General features: G+C 42.6%; 2 protein-coding genes and 1 pseudogene across 3 annotated transcripts in view; 2 read left to right on the forward strand and 1 right to left on the reverse strand.

Moving 5' to 3' along the window:
• The window catches only part of LOC309559478 (cytochrome P450 2G1-like), a 133,521-nt gene that overhangs the window by 14,790 nt on the left and 97,505 nt on the right, over positions 1-21,226 (reverse strand). Inside the window, exons 7-8 of the mRNA XM_082262752.1 lie at positions 5,295-5,436; positions 2,334-2,521 (exon numbers count right to left, since the gene is read on the reverse strand). Of these exons, the coding sequence (XP_082118878.1) occupies positions 2,334-2,521; positions 5,295-5,436 (330 nt within the window). The remainder of the gene's footprint in view (positions 1-2,333; positions 2,522-5,294; positions 5,437-21,226) is intronic.
• Positions 10,600-20,164, forward strand: LOC309559776 (annotated as a pseudogene). Its single transcript has 3 exons — positions 10,600-10,628; positions 17,267-17,435; positions 19,559-20,164. The product of its transcript is annotated as an uncharacterized misc_RNA (transcript).
• LOC309559777 (uncharacterized protein) lies at positions 17,776-19,464 on the forward strand (the record flags this gene model as incomplete). The annotated part of the gene is made up of 1 exon (XM_082263211.1): positions 17,776-19,464. A coding segment is annotated over one exon (1,689 nt), but the record flags the coding sequence as incomplete, so codon positions are not given.

The following is a 21,226-nucleotide window of genomic DNA, read 5'->3' on the forward strand; positions in this document are numbered from 1 at the left end:
GTCAGGAAATAGTGTTATAGACTGTATTGCATATTCAAGGAGGGTACATAGATCCCATTTTACTGTAGACTCTGCTGTCTAGGAAGAGATTTTACCAAGGTGGATCATCTTAAAGGGGTTTACACACACCATCCTGCCAGCTGTATGCATAATATTGCATATACAGTATCTCACAAAAGTGAGTACACCCCTCACATTTTTGTAAATATTTTATTATATCTTTTCATGTGACAACACTGAAGAAATTACACTTTGTTACAATGTAAAATAGTGAGTGTACAGCTTGTATAACAGTGTAAATTTGCTGTCCCCTCAAAATAACTCAACACACAGACATTAATGTCTAAACAGCTGGCAACAAAAGTGAGTACACCTTTAAGTGATAATGTCCAATGTTTAAAGTGATAATGTCCAAATTGGGCCCATCACAGGTTGCCACTGGAGTCCTCTTCCACTCCCCTATGACAACATCACAGAGCTGGTGGATGTTAGAGACCTTGCGCTCCTACACCCTCCATTTGAGGATACCCCACAGATGTTCAAGGGGGTTTAGGTCTGAAGACATTCTTGGCCAGTCCATCACCTTTACCCTCAGCTTCTTTAGCAAGATAGTGTTCGTCTTGGAGGTGTGTTTTGGGTCGGTATCATGTTGGAATACTGCCCTGCGGCACATTATCCAAAGGGAGGGGGATCATGCTCTGCTTCAGTATGTCACAGTACATGTTGGCATTCATGGTTCTCTCAATGAACTGTAGCTCCCCAGTGCCAGCAGCACTCATGCAGCCCCAGACCATGACACTCCCACCACCATGCTTGACTGTAGGTAACACACACTTGTCTTTGTACTCCTCACCTGGTTGCTGCCACACATGCTTGACACCATCTGAACCAAATAGGTTTATCTTGGTCTCATCAGACCACAGGACACGGTTCCAGTAATCCGTGTCCTTAGTCTGTCTTTAGCAAACAGTTTGTTGACTTTCTTGTGCATCATCTTTAGAAGAGGCTTCCTTCTAGGGTGACAGCCATGCAGAATAATTTGATGCAGTGTGCGGCGTATGGTCTGAACACTGATAGACTGACCCCCCACCCCTTCAACCTCTGCAGCAATGCTGGCAGCACTCATGCGTCTATTTCCCAAAGACAACCTCTGGATATGACGCTGAGCATGTGCACTCAACTTCTTTGGTTGACCATGGTGAGGCCCGTTCTGAGTGGAACCTGTCCTGTTAAACCACTGTATGGTCTGGGCCACTGTGCTGCAGTTCAGTTTAAGGGTCTTGGCAATCTTCTTATAGCCTAGACCATCTTTATGTAGAGCAACAATTCTTTTTTTTTCAGATCTTTAGAACGTTCTTTGGCATGTTGATCTTCCAGTGACCAGTATGAAAGAGTGAGAGCGATAACACCAAATTTAACACACCTTCTCCCCATTCACACTTGAGACCTTGTAACACTAACAAGTCACATGACACCGGGGAGGGAAAATGGCTAATTTGGCCCAATTTGGACATTTTCACTTAGGGGCGTACCCCCTTTTGTTGCCAGCGGTTTAGACATTAATGGTTGTGTGTTGAGTTATTTTGAGGGGACAGCAAATGTACACTGTTATACAAGCTGTACACTCACTACTTTACATTGTAGCAAAGTCTCATTTCTTCAGTGTTGTCACATGAAAAGATATAATAAAATATTTACAAAAATGTGAGGGGTGTACTCAGTTTTGTGAGATACTGTATGTGCCAGTACAGCGGTGAGCTTAAATGTCATGCTGCCACATACTGTATATGCGCACAGCCAGCATAATTGTGTTTTGCTGGGAACATATTCATTCACGCACCCCCAGCACCGTGACCAAATTGTCACTGGCAGCTTCAGGTTACTGTTTACAATCAGAAGCCTGTAGGACAGGCACTCAAACATGTGAATAATGTGATCCCCTTAAATGGCTGACTCATGCGAAGTGGAGTAAAAGAGATCACAGTACATTGATTACTACTATTTTACTTTGGAATTAAATCTGACTGTGCAGGTATTCAAGGGGCGCGTGCAGGCTCCTGAGCTCACCAATGAATCAGTTTGGGACCATTATACTATAATGTTTCAATGCATTGATATGCCACAGGGGATCCCTTTTGGTAAAAAAGTCTGCAAATAACCTATACCAGTGATGGAGAACCTTGGCACCCCAGATGTTTTGGAACTACATTTCCCTGATGCTCATGCACTCTGCAGTATAGTTGAGCATTATGGGAAATGTAGTTCCAAAACATCTGGGGTGCCAAGGTTCGTAAACTCAAATTACTGCAAAAATAAAAAATAAACCCTCCAACCTTGGGGATGGTGTAGCCTCGGAAGTGGGTGGTTTGGGCAGCTGCATGAGGTGCGCCTAGTGGCACGATATCCCCGATTCTCTGTATCTCATGTATCACGGCATCTATAAATGGCATCTTGCTCTTATCTTCCATAGATGGGCTGCGATCTGGGCCAATCACCTGGTCTATTTCTTCTTGGACTTTAGCTGAGAAGAGATGAATAGATGTTTAGAAAGAAAAGTTTACTTTTTAAGCCCAGTGCATCTGTAACTATTGTACCTGCAAGTTGGGATTTTTGCAAAAGATTGGACCTCTGGCTCAGAGTGATGGAAATGTGACTCCGTGTTTTTCATAAGAGCTGAAGTGTAATGTACCCATATAATACTTATTTTTGTCCCCACTCCCCTAGTCAACATGCAATTCAAAATTTTCAAGCAAATCGATTTATTTTCAATAAATACCCCTTTTTTGAGATTCAGTGACATCATCACTGGGTGTGTCTTTACTCTGAGTTTGGTAAGAGGGGTCAGAAGGCTTCTGTAAATGTTGCAGCAACCTGCCTTGCATCCACTTTCAAGAGCATTATAAGAAAGAGCACATCCCTAGTATTATTTTGGATGTTCATGCTCCTTTCTGCTGCCTAATGGGTTCTATAGACCTTAGCAATGCAATCTTCTTGTAGACAGGTGCCTACTAAGTGTTTGTTATGATTTTTTTTATTTTTATGCTCTGTCTACTAAGTGCAGCACAGTTTTGTTATGCTGCCCTTCTAAACAGGTGCCTTAGAGAAGTTAGGGGTTTCCTAGGCTGACCAGGTTTCCTGGGTTTTTGGGTGTTGCTGCTCTTTGCTTACATAGATAAAAGGAACAACCTCTAGATCGGGTTGCTCCATACGTGGGAAGTAGAGCAGGAGATTGCTGTAAACTGTAACATATACTTTGCTACTGGTTCACCCCTTGGCAGGAACCCAGTTGGTTTTCCAGGACATGGACTCGTGGACTTATACAAGAACTTATAGACTCTAAGGACTTTCAGAGGTGGGGGACTTGAGTCACCTGATTTGACTTAAGTCAGATTTAAGTCACCAGTTTGAGGACTTGAGACTTGCTTGACTAAAATTAATAAAATACTCAACTTGACTTTGACTTGGTATTCATGACTTGAGATTTGACTTTGACTTGGTATTCATGACTTGAGACTTGACTTTGACTTGGTATTCATGACTTGAGACTTGACTTTGACTTGAGACATATGACTCGAAATGACTTTACTTTATTAAGTTATTAAATATTTGCGTTTTCTCAAGATGTATTTAAAGCAAAATGAATGTGCCTGTTATGTTTCTGACACCACAGTCACTTAAAACACCTCAGTGTGTTCTGATTTTTAGGACACTGGCTGTTTAACAATGGAAATACTTAATATGTTTTTAGTGACTGTGGTGTTGAAACTTGACCGGACGAAGGATTTTGAGCTGTTTGGGCATTCAAAGTGTTTCTTTAATATGCCAAGAAAAAAGCACTAAGCAGTTTTGTTAATGTTGAAAATAAAACAAAGCCTTTGCTGACCCCTGACTTTTAACTGATTTAAAGGTGAAAATTGGGGTAGATCGGTATTTTGACTTGATTTGTGACTTGACCAAAATAAATGACTTGACTTGACTTGCTTGACTTCTAGCAGGGACTCGACTTGACTTGCTTGCTTTTCGCCACAGTAACTTGGGACTTGCTTGAGACTTGAAGGTTAAGACTTGAGACTTGCTTGTGACTTGCACATGTGTGACTTAATCCCATGTCTGCTTTCTCTACACTTAAGAGGTATGGCTACCTCAATGGATGGGGGAACCAGAAGGCACCAAGCTAGCACTTTGTAAGAAGGAATGGATGACTGCGAAGAATCTATCTGTAAAGCTCTGTTCTACTTAAACAACGTTTACTAAAGATAACTTTGTTGTTAACTTATCCTTGCCTGATCTGAAGTTACTAGAGGTGTGCATGCAAGGCGTATCACACATATGGTCATACCAGGGAACAGAACAAAACAATACAAGAGAAGATGGAGTAGCAGAGTCTGAATAAATTATCAAGCTAACTAGTGAAAACTATATTGCCATTGCAAAGGCCTACAGTACTTGTGTCTATTTGCATATAGCTGCCAGCTGATCAGGAAGCAGAGGCGAATTGGCATAGGTGACAGAAGACCCAGGTAGTTAAGAAACTTGTGTGCTTAGGCTCCTTCCCTAGCGATTGGTACCCAAATTTGGGTCCCACTTCTGGTATGGGGCATCCTAGGACCCCAGCCTGGAAGTCCTGGAAGATGGAGTAAGACCTCAAAGTAGTAAAGCTCAGAGAGAGTGGCATGGAGCTTCCTAGGAAACAAGTTTAATCATAAGTGGAGATGAAGAGTTAAACCTAGATGTCAGTTTCACACGAATGAGGTGACAGGTAGCTGTGCTGGTTGAGTTTGGTGCATGTCATGCGGCTCAGAAATGCTGCATTGAGGGAGAAAAGTATAATGAGGGACTGTTATTCATAGTGTACAGTGTATAAAGGAGAAGAGCTATGCCATGGAACAAAACTACTGTCTGTGTGAAAGATGTCGCTCATTACTGAGAGCATCACCCTAATGGTACACTTGTGTTTTGGCATATACCTCTGGCAGCCTGCAAGGGCATAAGCCCACCTGGGCACCACCCACATGCTGATCAATTACTTAACCATGCATATCCAAAGGGGTGCTAGGGATGTGTCCTGTCATATAAAGCTTGGGAACGAAAGAACTGATAGAGGAGAAAGCTAATGAGAGATGTAGCAACAACAGTACAGATCAGTAAGAGAGGGATTGTTGATGATCAAAGTAGTAATCAGTTTCAGCACACAGAAGGATTTTTTAAAAAGTTGGAAAAAAGGCAGGAGTTCAGTTTTAAGCATTTGGCATTTGCATCAAGACTTTCATTAAAACATGACTGGCCTCTCCTACCTAGGACGTCTGGATGCTTGAGCAAAATCCTCAGACCAAGTCTTACTGTTGTACTTGTGGTTTCAGTCCCGGCAAAAAATAAATTCAATACTGTGACAAACAAGTTTTCAAAGTGAAACTCTGTGTTAGGATTATTCTTCTCCTGGAAATAGAGCAGAAATCACATACTGAAAACCTTGAAGAAAAATTCCATTAGTCACTATATAAAAATTGCCAAACCTGCGTAAATTGACAGCGCTATATAAGTACCTGAAATAAATAAATAAATAAAATTCAGCCAAAACTTTTTTACTGCAGGTCAGTCTTAGTACATCTACTTTTTTAAGTTGCTACTGAAGTGCTCATCCCACAGGGGCCACTGGAAATAGACCGGTCTCCCTTACCTCCTATACCTGTTCATGGGTAGCAGCCTGTCAAGGTCTTACCTTGCCCTCCAGTTGGCAGCCACCTTAGACATGTGCAGACTGCTGCCTCTTATAGATTCTGATTGCATCATCACTTTCTGCTGCCTGGGCATCGCACATTGATGATGTATCTATATCTATCACCTGCTGGGTTGCTATCATTGCCCTTGTGTTTGTGCTCAAAGGTGCATCTCTGCTAGCAGTCTTTTGTTCTCTGTGTTCCTCTGTGCATGACCTGGCTTGGCTGATGACTCTCCTGGCTCTCAACCCGGCATCGCCTGCGACCCGGCTTTGGCAGACTACCCACTTGTGCATCCGACCCAGGCTTGGATTACTACCCGCTCCTGGACTTGAACCCGGCTTGTTCATGCTTTCATTTCCTCAATGTTGCTGTGCGATTATTATTGTTTCCTCCAATAAACTGTTTCACTTTACCTGTATTCCCGTGTGGTCTGGTTTCCTGCCCTGACACAGCCTTAAAATAGTTGTAAAGTCACATTGTTGGGGGTGGTTTTTTAGAGATATAAAAACTAAGATGCATATGTTGCCATCATCCCTGTAATAATTCAAAAAAGAAGTTTGGTTCCTTAAGCCAAAAGGGAGAAAGTGGGATTTTATAGGCAAAGGTAATTATTATTCATTTTATTAAAACAATTGCATATAAATGTAAAAAACAAGGAAAAAGAAACAACAAAACAACAACATTGGTTGTATAAGTAATGCATATTACACAATTGACAATTTATGAACCATTTTACTTATTAAATGGTGATTCCTGGTTGTAGAACTAGGGTTCCGACGCGTTTCGGCATATATTGCCTTTGTCAAGGAAAAAACATCACCATATTCTATAAAGTGAAAAAGTAAAAAAATTCAAAAAATTAGTGACTTGTTGTGAGAAATATATCAAAACAAACAAATAAACATCGTCTTTTCTTTTTGTGTACCTAGACTTCAGGAATATCTGTGCCCATAAGGAAGTGGGGGGGAGGTTTCAGGTCCTGTGCCCACCAGGCTTGTTACTGGATCCTGGGCCTATTGGTCTGAAGAAGGGGGAAGATTGGTTTAAGGCGGGCGTGTGTTGTTTAGTGCCATATTTAGGCTGAATAGAATGGATTTCCAATATTACCTCAAGTATACGGATAACACCTCTTAGGGATGAATAGGGTCCTGGGGTATGTAGCAAACCCCAAGCTTCTATGTGTAACCACAACACTCCTGGTTTCCCTGGAGAGTGGATAAAATTTCAGTATATAAGGTTGGCGTGTACAGAGATGAGGCCTGAAGGTAAGGTGGGTATAAAACAACACTTACGTTTAGAAAAGGGGATAAAAGACACTGGGGTCCTCCGATTGGTCCCAAAGGTGTAAGCATGTAATCCTATGTGAAATTAATTTGAAATAAGGGGGGGAAAGGTTTTCAAATAATGACACAGTAATAGTAAAATGTAATGGGTATATTGGCTTACTAGAAATTTAAAGGAGAGGTCCTTGGATTGACAGATTTCCGAGATCAGTAGGAGGAGCTGACCCTCTTCCGAGGATACAGGGTCACTGAATCTCTGTCTGGCAGAAAGAATACATCATTTTAATATGGTATAGGTAGTATTTGAAGTTGGCCAGCAGGTGGCGCTGTGCCGCAACTTAGCAACTTACTTTTGTTAAATGCTTGTCCTCTGCCACAGATGCATAAGTCTCTGTCTGACAGGAGGAAAGAAAAATAACTGGTTTTGGTATGTAGAAAAGGTATTGGAAATGGCCAACAGGTGGCGCTGTAGCGTGGCTTACTTGATATCCTGAGGGAGCAGTAGGAGGCTGAGGTGTCTAGGCAGGTGCAGACCGCTGGCTCCGGACGTTCACTCTTCGCTGGTTGGAGCGGAGTGAAGTCCTATGGATCCCCGGCCGTCTTTATATGTAAGTCGCGCATGCGCAATGAAGCGCCGGGCGACGCCGATGTTTAGTCATTGACTGCGGCCGCACGTATTGTGTGCGTGCCACAGGCTGCGCGCGCAGCCTGTCAGTGAGATGACGCGGTTAGTGCATGTTCAGATGCCGCCGACACGGGGGTTGGAGCCAGACTATCCCAGCGTGTGCTGGGTGGATGCGAAAGCATCAGATCTTGCTTTGACTCCCAAAGGTGCCCCCCCTGGGAGAAAAAAGGGGGGCTTTCCGTGCCGGGTACAAGGGGCTGGATGGGCAGTAAGGACCCGATCTTCCTCCCACAAACATGGGTCTGAGAATCACCGAAACTCTAGGGCACAATAACATTAAACAATGGGGACATTTTTGAGCCGAGGCACTTTGCTAACTGTCGAACCAAAGGAGTGGTATATATGATGAACTGCCAGTGTGGAGCCTTTTATATAGGCAAAACACGGCAAGAGTTTGGCCGTCGGGTCAACAAGCATGTCGAAACCATGTCTATGGGTAATTTCCATCTCCCTCTTGGAAGACATATGACCAAAACACATGGCAATAAAATTCCTAAAATCTCTTTTTTTGCACTAGACAGAGTCCATATCCCCCCTCGTGGGGGAGATTGGAATAAAATCCTATTACAACGAGAAATGCGGTGGATCCAACGTCTGCATGCCACCTCCTTCCCAGGATTAAATGAGAATGAGAGCTACCGGGCATTCCTGGAAGGCTTCTCATCAGGAAAAACTGACTAAAAACCCTCATTGTTTCATATTTTTTATTTTTTATTATTTTTTATTTTTATTTTGATTTATTTCTATAATTTCACATTTTGCTTTATCTTTTCCCGCATTCCATACATTGCGGGGAACCATAACCGTTTCCTTTCTTTTGGGTCAAATCCATCCCCATACTGCTCCGTACCATATCCTTTTTTCCCCCATTGCCTCTCAGTGCCTGATTGCTCTTTACTACCCAGGAGGATTCTCCTTTATTACTGCCCAATTGCTTCGTTGACTTTATAATAAAGAATTTAATGATTTTCAAATGCATGCATACATGTTTAATGTTATTGTTCCCTAGAGTTTCGGTGATTCTCAGACCCATGTTTGTGGGAGGAAGATCGGGCCCTTACTGCCCATCCAGCCCCTTGTACCCGGCACGGAAAGCCCCCCCTTTTTCTCCCAGGGGGGGCACCTTTGGGAGTCAAAGCAAGATCTGATGCTTTCGCATCCACCCAGCACACGCTGGGATAGTCTGGCTCCAACCCCCGTGTCGGCGGCATCTGAACATGCACTAACCGCGTCATCTCACTGACAGGCTGCGCGCGCAGCCTGTGGCACGCACACAATACGTGCGGCCGCAGTCAATGACTAAACATCGGCGTCGCCCGGTGCTTCATTGCGCATGCGCGACTTACATATAAAGACGGCCGGGGATCCATAGGACTTCACTCCGCTCCATCCAGCGAAGAGTGAACGTCCGGAGCCAGCGGTCTGCACCTGCCTAGACACCTCAGCCTCCTACTGCTCCCTCAGGATATCAAGTAAGCCACGCTACAGCGCCACCTGTTGGCCATTTCCAATACCTTTTCTACATACCAAAACCAGTTATTTTTCTTTCCTCCTGTCAGACAGAGACTTATGCATCTGTGGCAGAGGACAAGCATTTAACAAAAGTAAGTTGCTAAGTTGCGGCACAGCGCCACCTGCTGGCCAACTTCAAATACTACCTATACCATATTAAAATGATGTATTCTTTCTGCCAGACAGATTCAGTGACCCTGTATCCTCGGAAGAGGGTCAGCTCCTCCTACTGATCTCGGAAACCTGTCAATCCAAGGACCTCTCCTTTAAATTTCTAGTAAGCCAATATACCCATTACATTTTACTATTACTGTATCATTATTTGAAAACCTTTCCCCCCCCTTATTTCAAATTAATTTCACATAGGATTACATGCTTACACCTTTGGGACCAATCGGAGGACCCCAGTGTCTTTTATCCCCTTTTCTAAACGTAAGTGTTGTTTTATACCCACCTTACCTTCAGGCCTCATCTCTGTACACGCCAACCTTATATACTGAAATTTTATCCACTCTCCAGGGAAACCAGGAGCGTTGTGGTTACACATAGAAGCTTGGGGTTTGCTACATACCCCAGGACCCTATTCATCCCTAAGAGGTGTTATCCGTATACTTGAGGTAATATTGGAAATCCATTCTATTCAGCCTAAATATGGCACTAAACAACACACGCCCGCCTTAAACCAATCTTCCCCCTTCTTCAGACCAATAGGCCCAGGATCCAGTAACAAGCCTGGTGGGCACAGGACCTGAAACCTCCCCCCCACTTCCTTATGGGCACAGATATTCCTGAAGTCTAGGTACACAAAAAGAAAAGACGATGTTTATTTGTTTGTTTTGATATATTTCTCACAACAAGTCACTAATTTTTTGCATTTTTTCACTTTTTCACTTTATAGAATATGGTGATGTTTTTTCCTTGACAAAGGCAATATATGCCGAAACGCGTCGGAACCCTAGTTCTACAACCAGGAATCACCATTTAATAAGTAAAATGGTTCATAAATTGTCAATTGTGTAATATGCATTACTTATACAACCAATGTTGTTGTTTTGTTGTTTCTTTTTCCTTGTTTTTTACATTTATATGCAATTCTTTTAATAAAATGAATAATAATTACCTTTGCCTATAAAATCCCACTTTCTCCCTTTTGGCTTGAGGAACCAAACTTCTTTTTTGAAGTAAAGTCACATTGTGACCTTGCTGGTATCCCCTCTGGTTTCTAAAGTCGTTAACTACAGTGTATGTCTTTTTTTAAAATGATAATGCTAAATACCTTTTCACACTGCTTCTGTGTGGTCATGTGATCCCCCTCTGCTCTCCTACCCCAATATAAGGAGAGCATTGGGAGGGGCTGAGATTCTCATCTGACGTCAGCCAGCCAGCAGAGGGAAGTTACATGACCACACAGCAGCAGTGTGAGAACAGGTATTTAGCATTATAATTAAAAAAAAAAAAAAAAAACATACCCACTATAGTTTATGACTTTTTAAACCAGAGGGGATAAAGTACTTTATTCTACATACAGTATTGCAGCGGAATAGCGGTGGGAGGAGCGGGGAGGAGATCGGCTCTCACACTGACTAGGATAGGCAGGGAATGAGGGGAGAGACTCAGAACACACAGCCGCATAACGGAGGCACATAAACTAACCACAGTTATCAGAAGCCATGATTACTGTGGTCAGCACACACAGGGGGACACAGGAACAGGCAAGATCAACCAGGTATTTTACAGCATAGAATGGGACAAATGACACCGCAGAAGCGCTATGCTATAGATCGTGCTTAAAGGAAACAGTATCTTTTTTTTTTTTGTTAGGGTTACAACCACTTTAAATAATAACAATATATATAATTAAATAAAATATGCAATTGCCATACAATTGAAAGGTGTTAAAGAAACCACACATATCACATGATAGACAGAAGTAACAAACTGTTAAAATCCAGTGTAATAAATCTCTCACAGTGATAAGATCTCTGTCATAAACACAGAATTGTGGGGGTTTTTGGAGTAATTTTGTTGTGCCTGTGTAAGAACACTGTGCTCTCCCAATTTCCACACTTCAGTGCCTTCCCCTTGCATGTGCTCACTCACCAGTAGTAGTTGTGACCATATAGCCAAGCACATGTTGAAGCCTGACAGCAACAGCAAAAGCCTGACAGCAACAGCTCTTCAGTAACACAGGCAGAGGCTTCAGGAGAGAGAGCTCTGTTCAGACCCTCCCAAACACTTATCTTCTCCGTAGCCCACCTTCTGGACTCAGGGATTGGCTGAGGTCAGATACAGTAAATATTCATAGCCCAGAGATTGATCCTCCTACTTTATTTCTGTAAGCTTTTTCCAGAGGTAGGCAGGAGCAATCAACCCTCAGGTTTAGAGATAGACTGGACCAAACCTAATAATAAATTGATGCTCAGCTGGATACAGCAGATACAAAATTGTAATTTTACCAATGTAGGGCAGGGCACTACATCACAAAGGCTATAAAGTGTGAACGCACATTCAAGAGTGAATCTTCAATAGCCGTCCATGCGACTGCTGGTGGTCCCAAAAGCACAGGGAGTCCAGAGCTATCTGGGCATACAGCCTTATGTGCAATATATGCCTTATATGAATGTACTATATTGTCAAAAGTATTGGTGCGCCTGCCTTTACACACACATGAACTTTATTGGCATCCCAGTCTTAGTCCGTAGGGTTCACGCTTGGAGTAGAGGAACTTGACTGGCTTACACAGAGTCCTGGCCTCAACTTGATAGAACACCTTTGGGATAAATTAGAGTGGAGACTGCGAGCCAGGCCTTCTTGTCCAACATCAGTGCCTGACCTCACAAATGCACTTCTGAAAGAATGGTCAAACATTCCCATAGACACACTCCTAAACCTTGTGGACAGCCTTCCCAGAAGAGTTGAAGCTGTTAGGGTGGGCCAACTCAATATTGAACCCTACGGACTAAGACTGGGATGCCATTAAAGTTCATGTGCGCGTAAAAGCAGGCGTCCCAATACTTTTGACAATATAGTGTATATAAAGTTTGAAAAACCTCTATTATGGTTCTCTGAATGCAATTCGTATTCTGTATCATTATAGAAATTGGATTTTGAGATGGAGAGTAGGTTATTAGTAGAAGCAGTGGGGGGACCTTATTTGTTAGTGATAAGGATAACAAAGTTTTTTTGTTTTGTTTTTTTTGGAGTAAAATTCACCACAGAAATTATAGGGGCTCTTTCACACGGCCGCTCCGTGTGTCCGCAAATCATCCTATTTTTTTGCGGATGATTTGCGGACATAATGTAAGTGAATGGCACTGCGGATGTCAGCGGAATTCCATCCGCTGACATCCGATTTTCTTCCTTTCAGTTCTGTTCCGTTTTTTCGAATGGAACAGAACCCTATTTTTTCATCCGTGTAAAAAACGGAAAGGAAGGAAAATCGCATGTCAGCGGTGTCATCCGCTGACATCCGCAATGCCATATACTTACATTATGTCCGCATATCATCCGCAAACGGATGGGATGATATGCGGGCACACGGAGCGGATGACACAAATGTCATCCGCTCCGTGAAAAAAAAAAAGTCCCGCAGCGGACTAAAGCAGCGGAGCGGCCGTGTGAAAGGACCCTTACTATGTATTTAATAATAAATATTGATTCAGCCAACTTGTTTTGCTGGGTTTTCTTACTATCCACTGATGACCGGCGAAGATAGCTAGTCTGGTCTATGGTATACTGTTAATGATTTGTATAAAATAAATATGACCTTTTATACGCTACAGCATGTTATCATTAAAAATTCTACCCAATGTTCCACTTTAAACATCAATAACCAAAGTAATGTTTAATTAAAGTGGAGCTCCATGTTGTCATAAAAATAAATAATGTTAACCCCCTCCCTACCCCATATACAGGTTATAATGCTTGTTCCGTCAAGAGAGGCTATAATAGGGTGCTTTATTTTGCTGGTCGCAGAGTCCCCTAAAGCCATTACTCTTCACCAATTGTTTGGTTACCCTTCACCATCGTCATTACACACAATGCAGGATCTGTATTCTTGCATTTTATGTGATGACATCAATGGCCTCACCACATTCTGGGCTATGAGGGGAGGATTAATTATATCTATGCAATATTCAGGAAGAGGTGTCTATGTCAGCGTCCATCTTTTTGTATTATATTGTCCAGGAGAGGAATAGACAACAGTGCCAGCTTCTGCATACCAAGGTGTAAGGTAAGTATTCTTCTCTATTCAAACCCCTTGCCATAAAAGGTAACTCCACTTTTGTAGAGAAAAAAATTAGCAAAAAAAAAAAAAAATGAATTTAGCATATAAAAATTGTGACACAAGTCATATTGTAATTGAATGTTTTTAACCACTTGCCGACCGTCGCACGACTATTTACTGCGGCAGTCAGCCCCGCACAGGCAAAGTGACGTAGTACCATGTCACTCGCCTGTGAGCCTCTAGGGGGCGAGCGCACGCCACCGGAGGCGCGCTCCCGCCCCCCGCTCGTTCACGGACATTCCAGGGCGAGTGACCGGCGGCACCGATGTCTGCCGGTCACTCGCAATCTCCCGCTAGAGAGGGAGAAAGGCAGGCGGCTGATGTCTCCCTTGTGTAACTGCAGAGATCATACGATCCTGCTATGTAGGATCGTATGTCTCTGTGGTTACATGAAAAGCCACACCCCTTTACAGTTAGGAGCACACCCCTAGGGACACATTTAACCCCTGCATCTCTAATAAAGTTAACCCCTTCCCTGCCAGTGTCATTTTTACAGTAACAGTGCATATGTATAGCACTGATTACTGTAGTAATGTCACTGGTACCCCCAAAAGTGTCAAAAATGTCAACGCAGATCGCCGCCATTATGCATTAAAAAAAACAAAACAATAAAAATGACAAAAATCTTTCCCTAAGTTAGTAAACGCAATAACTTTTGCGCAAACCAATCAAAATACCCTTGCTGCGTTTTTTTTTTTTATTAAACATATGTAGCAGAAAACAAATTGGCCTAAAATGTTAAAAAAATTTAGATTTTTACATTTTTTTGGGGGTGGGGGGGATTTCATATAAAAAAATGTGAAAAATATTGTTATTTTTTCAAAATTGTCGCTCTTTTTTAGTTTATAGCGCAAAAAGTAAAAATCGCACAGGTGATCAAATACCGCCAAAAGAAAGCTCTGTTTTTGGGATAAAAAGGGCGTCAATTTAATTTTGGTACAGCGTCGCATGACCGCGCAATTGTTCGTTAAAGTCACGCAGTGCCGAATCGCAAAATAGGACCTGGTCAGGAAGGGGGTAAAATCTTTCGGGGCTTAAGTGGTTAAAAATTACCTTTTTGTTTTCAATCTGCAGCGCTGTCATTTTCTGTAAAATGTAATGCAATATGGCTGCCTGAAGCTGTTTTGTAGACAGATGATGTACAGACCGCCCCCCAGAAATGTAATTTCCTGCTTGTGTGATTGGCTTACTGATTTTCCCAAAAGTCTGCACTAAGATTCAAATCAGATCTTGAGCATCCTTACAACAAAAATGTATTTTTTGGTGAGATAATCCCAAAGGGAAATCATGTCTTAAGGGATTACCCTTTCTTGTCTAAAGGGATGACCTTGTCAATTTCCTCGTTAGAGCCCTGCAGGTGCAGCAGCTGATTGAAAATTATGAAATCACTCCCATTCAGCACTTGGACACAGACAAACAACCAGCTATTTTTTTCAGAAAAAAAGAAAAAAAGGTAGGAATCTTCAACAAGGTTTGTTAAAATCTCTGTATGTACACAGATCACCCAGAGGGGAATGTTTTTTTTTTTTTTTTTTTTTTTCTTATAAAAAGTAGAGTTACTCTTTAAGCAACAATATATTATGTATATGCAAGGGACTGCTATTATTTATTTTAGCTGTAGGCCTAGAGTTTGTGCACCCATAAAGTAGAGAAGAGGTGATATTGGTAAACTATACTTGGCTAACATTTCATAGCCTAATGATCCAAAGTCCAAGGTCAGCTAAAAGCAGAACTCCAGGTTGGGTTTTTTTTAACTTTACTTTACTGATAGCACATTTTATTTTTGTGCATTACAGCTCCATGTTCTACATGTGGGGCACCTCTCCTCCAGTAATGGGGACTTCAGGCTGTGCAACATTAAGCCTCAGCAGCTTTTGTTTGAACACCCCCCTGTAGTACTGGGTGATGTAATGATGCAGTGATTGTAGCCAGTGGTCTTTCATTGGTCTAAACAGTACAGAATTGCACAGACATCTAAGACAGATGTAGCACCCTCCTATGTAGGTGCTAGGTAGGTAAATAAAAGAAAAAAGTTGTTTTCACCATAGATGCACAGATCATAAAAATCCAAAGGGATGCTGATAAGATGTCCTTCTTTGATAGCAGTTTTGAATGTAGTGGCTAAGTCGCTGTAGCTCCAATCCAATACACTGGGTGGCAGATAAGTAAACTGAACAAGGCAAAAAAGGAGACAGGGTGCATATCTGATCTAGTGTAATTCCGTTTTATTAAAATAATCAAATATAAGAAACATGTGAGTGCAACTTTTTCTTATATTTGATCATTTTAATGAAACGGAATTACACTAGGTAAGATATGTACCCTGTCTCCTTTTTTGCCTTGCTAGGTAGGTAAAGCCTAGTAGCTCCTTCTACTTATCAGGGGAGCCTGATCATCAGTTAGGCCTGCTCATGTGTTCCATGTGTGATTAATTTGGGTTGAGGGAGTGTCCCCACTGCATCCAATGGGGAGATACGTTGGACAGTGGAGGAAACCCAGTCAATGGCACAAAGGCTTAGATACCATCCCATGGGTTTGGCACAGAATGTGGTGCATTATGGGATAGGGTTTTAAAAGCCAGGGGCAAATGAGGCAGGGGGTCTTTGGGCGGGAAGCCAGGTCCCAGAAGGAGGGTACGGCTGTCTCTCCTTCTGCTGCTATGGATGGTGGTTACAGGCAGTCGGCCTAGTGAACCAGGAGTGTGGAGCTGAGCCAGGATGTCCATGAAAGCTGACTGGTAGAGTTGGAGGCAGAGCGACCTTGGGAAAAACAGTGTCCATGAGTACCAGGAAGCTTGCCGGGGTCTGCCCAGGAAGGGGACCACTCCAGTGGAGAGTCAGTGGACAGGTGTCAGTGCACACAGCAAGTGAGAAAGGGGGTGCCAAGTTAGAACCCTGAAGAGTAATTCAAGCAGGAACACTTTATCTATCTTCACTTCAGTGGCAGGGTGAAGCAACAGCCTTGCCGCATTCTGAAGTCAGTTGTCCTCACCATTGAGAATAGTTGTCAGTTGGAGTATCCCACTCATCCCTTCTCCTATCCCAGTTCTACAATAAAACCACAAAACCAACATCCCCTGGATTGATTATTGACTAAGCCAAGAACATTTAATGCTGTTATCTGCTGTTCGTTGCTAAGGGTAACCCAGGGGAACCTGCAGCGTCCCACTCAGGACACGTGGGAACTGCAAATGTATTACTATTTTGTCATTGCTAAATTTTGCATGTGCATTGCTACACCTGTTTAATCCCTGTTCATAGGCTGGTCAAGTGTGCTTCATACTTCCCACCACAAGATGGGGGTAGCACCACTTTGGGATATCTTTCCCAGCTCAGGTTTATCTGTGGTCAGTTGTGCAGTTCAGGAAGTGAGTGTACAGGGAGAGAGGCACCATGTAGAAGGTTAGTGAAGGTCAGTCCAGAGAAGGGACAAATTGGAACTGCTCAAATCAAAGGGTAAAAGCCACCAAACGGCAGCAACTGACCTTTGAGAATATAGGTGAAGGATTCCTTAGCCACTCACTGGTGTGCTGCCACGCAGCTTTAACTGTCTAGCAGTTGTTATTACATGTTATGTTATGCTATGTTATTGGTATCTTCCTAGCACCCCTGCTGTTTCTGGCTAGATGGTTTCTCCCATCTCCATTTTCCTGCTGTAACTGCCATTTTGTTTAGTTGTTTTGAGGAGACTGCAGAGTGTGGAAGCTGTGTAACTTCATTGTAAATTTACCTATGGAAAAGCCTCTATGTTTATGCCTTTGCTAACTTGAAGCATAAAGAAGCATTGGAGAACACCTCTGGAGTCTTTATTCATTGAGTAAACTATCTGTTAAAGCCATCATTCAACCTGCTGCACACACTTAGAGACTGGGGGTCTACAAGAAGGTCACAGGTACAATCGATGCTGAGACAGAACAGTAAATTTACAGGAATACACAGCTTCAGAGAGTAAATTTACATGAAGAATTCATCACAGGTATCTCTGCAGCTTAAGAAAAGTAAATTTACATTTATCCATCACACAGTTATCTCTGCAGCTTCAGAACTGTAAGTACCACACTTGTCTGTGAGTCACCAGAAGCATTACTCTGCATATGAAACCAGCCACCTATTACTGCTTCATTACTGTTACAGCCTTCTGAGGTGATCCAGTTTGAACTAGTTCCAGCACTAGCCACTATTGTAACAAAAAATACCTCAGCCCAGTCTGCTTACTAACAGAAGTCACTACTTACAGAGCTGAGCTCTGGCAGATTTCTAACAAGACACCAGAAATACAGTACTTATTATGTCTGACAGAGATCTCACAAAGTTACCTGCATTTAGTCAAGATAAAGCAGACTCCTTACTTCATTCTGCTCGTCCTGTCAGAGCCCCTCACCCATCCTTGAAGGCAAGGGAGGTTTATGAAGCAAGTAAGGAAGAAACATCTAGTAACCTGACTGCATTATGGGAAAAGACTTTAAGTTGTATAACAGCCACTAATGAAACTAGCAACAATTCTGAGCAATTGAACACTGCTCTCTCAAGGGTTAAGAAGGCATTTGAGAATTATAAAAGACTTTCTGAGAAGTACTATTCCCTATTGTCACATTCCAACATAGAGGAAGCTGCATTGCAATTAAAGGACTTTACTTCTACTGACCAGCAGAGGCATAGCACATATCTTGAAGCAAAGGCACAGATAGAAGGGAGATTGGCACAGATACATGAGACTATATCCTGTAACTCTGCTTCTTCCAGACACTCAGGAAAATCTTCTAGGTCTGCCCGCTCATATCATAAATCTTCTTCTAAGTCATTGCGGTCCTGCTCTATAAGGTCAATACTGAGCGACCAAATACTCAAAGCTCGCCAAAAGGTTGCAGTAGCCCAGGTTCAAGCCGCCTGCTCTGAAAAAGAAGCAGCCATCAAGGCTCAGCTAGAAATTCTTCAGAAGAATAGAGAAAAGGAAGTAGCGTTAGCAGAGTTATCTGTCTTGGAACAAGCCCTATTGGAAGAAGAAGGAGCAGCTTGTACCAGCTTGCCTGCTTGTCAAGACCCTGTTGAAAGGACCCTACAGTTTGTCCTAACTCAGAACCACGACAATACAGTCCCACCTACAGTTGGAGATTCTTCTCATAATCATCCAGCAAGTGGATCAGAAGGCAATGTGTCGCCAAAGCAAGCTGGTCAACTAGACGCACCTACTAACAGAGACCCTCCACAACTACCGCACGTCACAAAATCAAGTGAATCAACCTACGCAGCTCATGTGCCACCACAACCCTATGTGCATAGAGATTACAAGGGCACAGCAGAAGACTACAGAATGAACTCTATACCCCCTTTTATACAGCTCTCTTTGACTTCAAATGCTCAGAGACCTTCAGTCGACAGACCCTTACCTAAATTAAACCCATCTGCAACACCTTTCTCTCTACCTACCAGCCAACATCAGATACCAACCATGGCCCAAGACGGCGCACCATCAGTAGACCCTGTGGCTATAAAAACTGAAAGCACTGACATTGCAGAGTTCAGCAAGTATATGATTCGACGAGAGTTGATTACAACTGGACTGTCTAGATTTGATGACCGCCCAGAGAACTACAGGAGTTGGAGATCTACATTTAAGGCGGTAACCAAGAACTTGGACATTGATCCTCAAGCAGAACTTGACTTACTAATAAAGTGGTTGGGGCTTCAATCTTCAGGACAAGTCAAGAGACTTAAATCTGTCTACATTTATAACTTTAAAGCAGGCCTTGATGCTGCCTGGGAACGTCTAGAACAAGACTATGGGAGCCCCGAAGTCATTGAATCTGCCTTATTCCAGAGACTAAACGACTTTCCTAAAATCTCTGTTAAGGACAATCATAAGCTTAGAGAGTTAGGTGACCTCCTTCATGAACTTGAAATTGCTAAGTTAGATCCTAGTTTACCAGGTCTTAGCTATTTAGACACTGCTCAGGGCGTAAATCCTATTGTAGCAAAGTTGCCTAGCCATCTTCAGGGAAAGTGGACTAGTGTAGGATCAAAGTATAAGTATGAGCATCGTGTTTCCTTCCCTCCCTTTTCTTATTTTTCAGAGTTCGTGCGGAAGGTTGCAAGATCCAAGAATGACCCAAGCTTCTTCTATCCAGATACAACCACCATTCCTTTAAGTACTTCAAGGGGTATTGCCACCAACAGTAAATTCAAGGATTTAAGGCATCCTATTGCCGTGAGGAAGACTGCAATAGCATCCAACGTCTTGGCTACAGACATCAAAGCAAGCAATCTTAATCAACAGTGTCCTATTCATAATGCGCCACACTCTCTCTCCAAATGTCGTGCATTTAAGGACAAGCCTATTGAAGAACGCAAGTCATTTCTCAAAGAGCATAATATCTGTTTTAAGTGTTGTGCATCCTCCGATCATTTAGCTAGAGACTGTAAGATCGCCATCAGATGTTCTCTCTGCAACAGTGCCAAACATGTGGACGCTCTTCATTCAGACCTGTTCAAAAGGAAACCTTCACCCGGCAGCAACCCCAAGACTACATCAGATGATGGCGGGGAGAGAACTGAGCAATATGCCGACCCCGTAACCACAAGGTGTACAGAGGTATGTGGAGAAGGGCTTCATAGCAAGTCTTGTAGCAAGATATGTCTTGTAAGAGTTTTTCCTGAAGGATGTCCACAAAAATCCATAAAAATGTATGCCATACTCGATGATCAGAGCAATCGCTCATTGGCCAGTACAGAATTCTTTGACCTATTCAACATTCAAGGAGAGACCTGGTCTTATACCTTGCAGACATGTGCAGGAAAGGTCAATACTTCTGGAAGAAGAGCCCATGGCTTCGTAGTTGCATCAGAATATGAGGACACAGAGTTTCCTCTTCCAACTCTAATCAAATGTGATCAGCTACCGAACAACAGAGAAGAAATCCCCACACCAGAGGTTGCACGTCATCACCCTCATTTGAGTCACATTGCTAACTACATTCCACCACTTAACAAGGATGTTAAGATTTTGATTCTACTAGGGAGAGACATTCCTAGAGTTCATAAAATAAGAGAGTTATGTAACGGTCCAGATGATGCTCCTCAGGCCCAGAAACTTGATCTTGGATGGGTGATAATAGGAGAAGTCTGCTTAGACCAATCTCACAAGCTCTTGGATGTAGCTTCCTACAAAACTAATGTTACCTGTCAATTGAGGAAATGTCCATCGCACTATTATGTGAAGGAAAGACTTGATTTTAAAAACGAAGTTCCATATCAAGCACTCCAAGGTATTAACTGCAAGCTCACTTCTCAAAAGGACTTTGGTGATTCAGTGTACCAGACTACTTGTGATGACAACAAGATTGCTCCTTCAGTCGAAGACAAGGAGCTCATTAAGATTACGGATGAAGAGTTCTTCAAGGACAATTCCAACAATTGGGTAGCTCCAGTACCCTTCCGAGTACCAAGGCTTACTCTCCCTAACAATCGAGAACAAGCTTTAACCAGATTTGCTGCACTGAAGAAAACTCTCCGTAACAAACCTGAGAAGCGAGAGCACTTTCTAGCATTCATGCAGAAGATTTTAGTGCCAGCAGTTGTCCTCACACAAACCATTTGGTTTTCAGAACCCAAGTTTTTAATGGACCAGTCTTCTACAAACTCAGAAGAAGATATTGATTTCTACCTGGAGGATCCAGATACTGATCCGGAAATCCGGCCTGAAGTTGTAGCATTGAGTTCCAACATCTGCTCAAGAAGAAATT

Source organism: Pelophylax lessonae, assembly GCF_965119305.1.
Source record: "Pelophylax lessonae genome assembly, chromosome: 7".
Taxonomy (NCBI): Eukaryota; Metazoa; Chordata; class Amphibia; order Anura; family Ranidae; genus Pelophylax; species Pelophylax lessonae.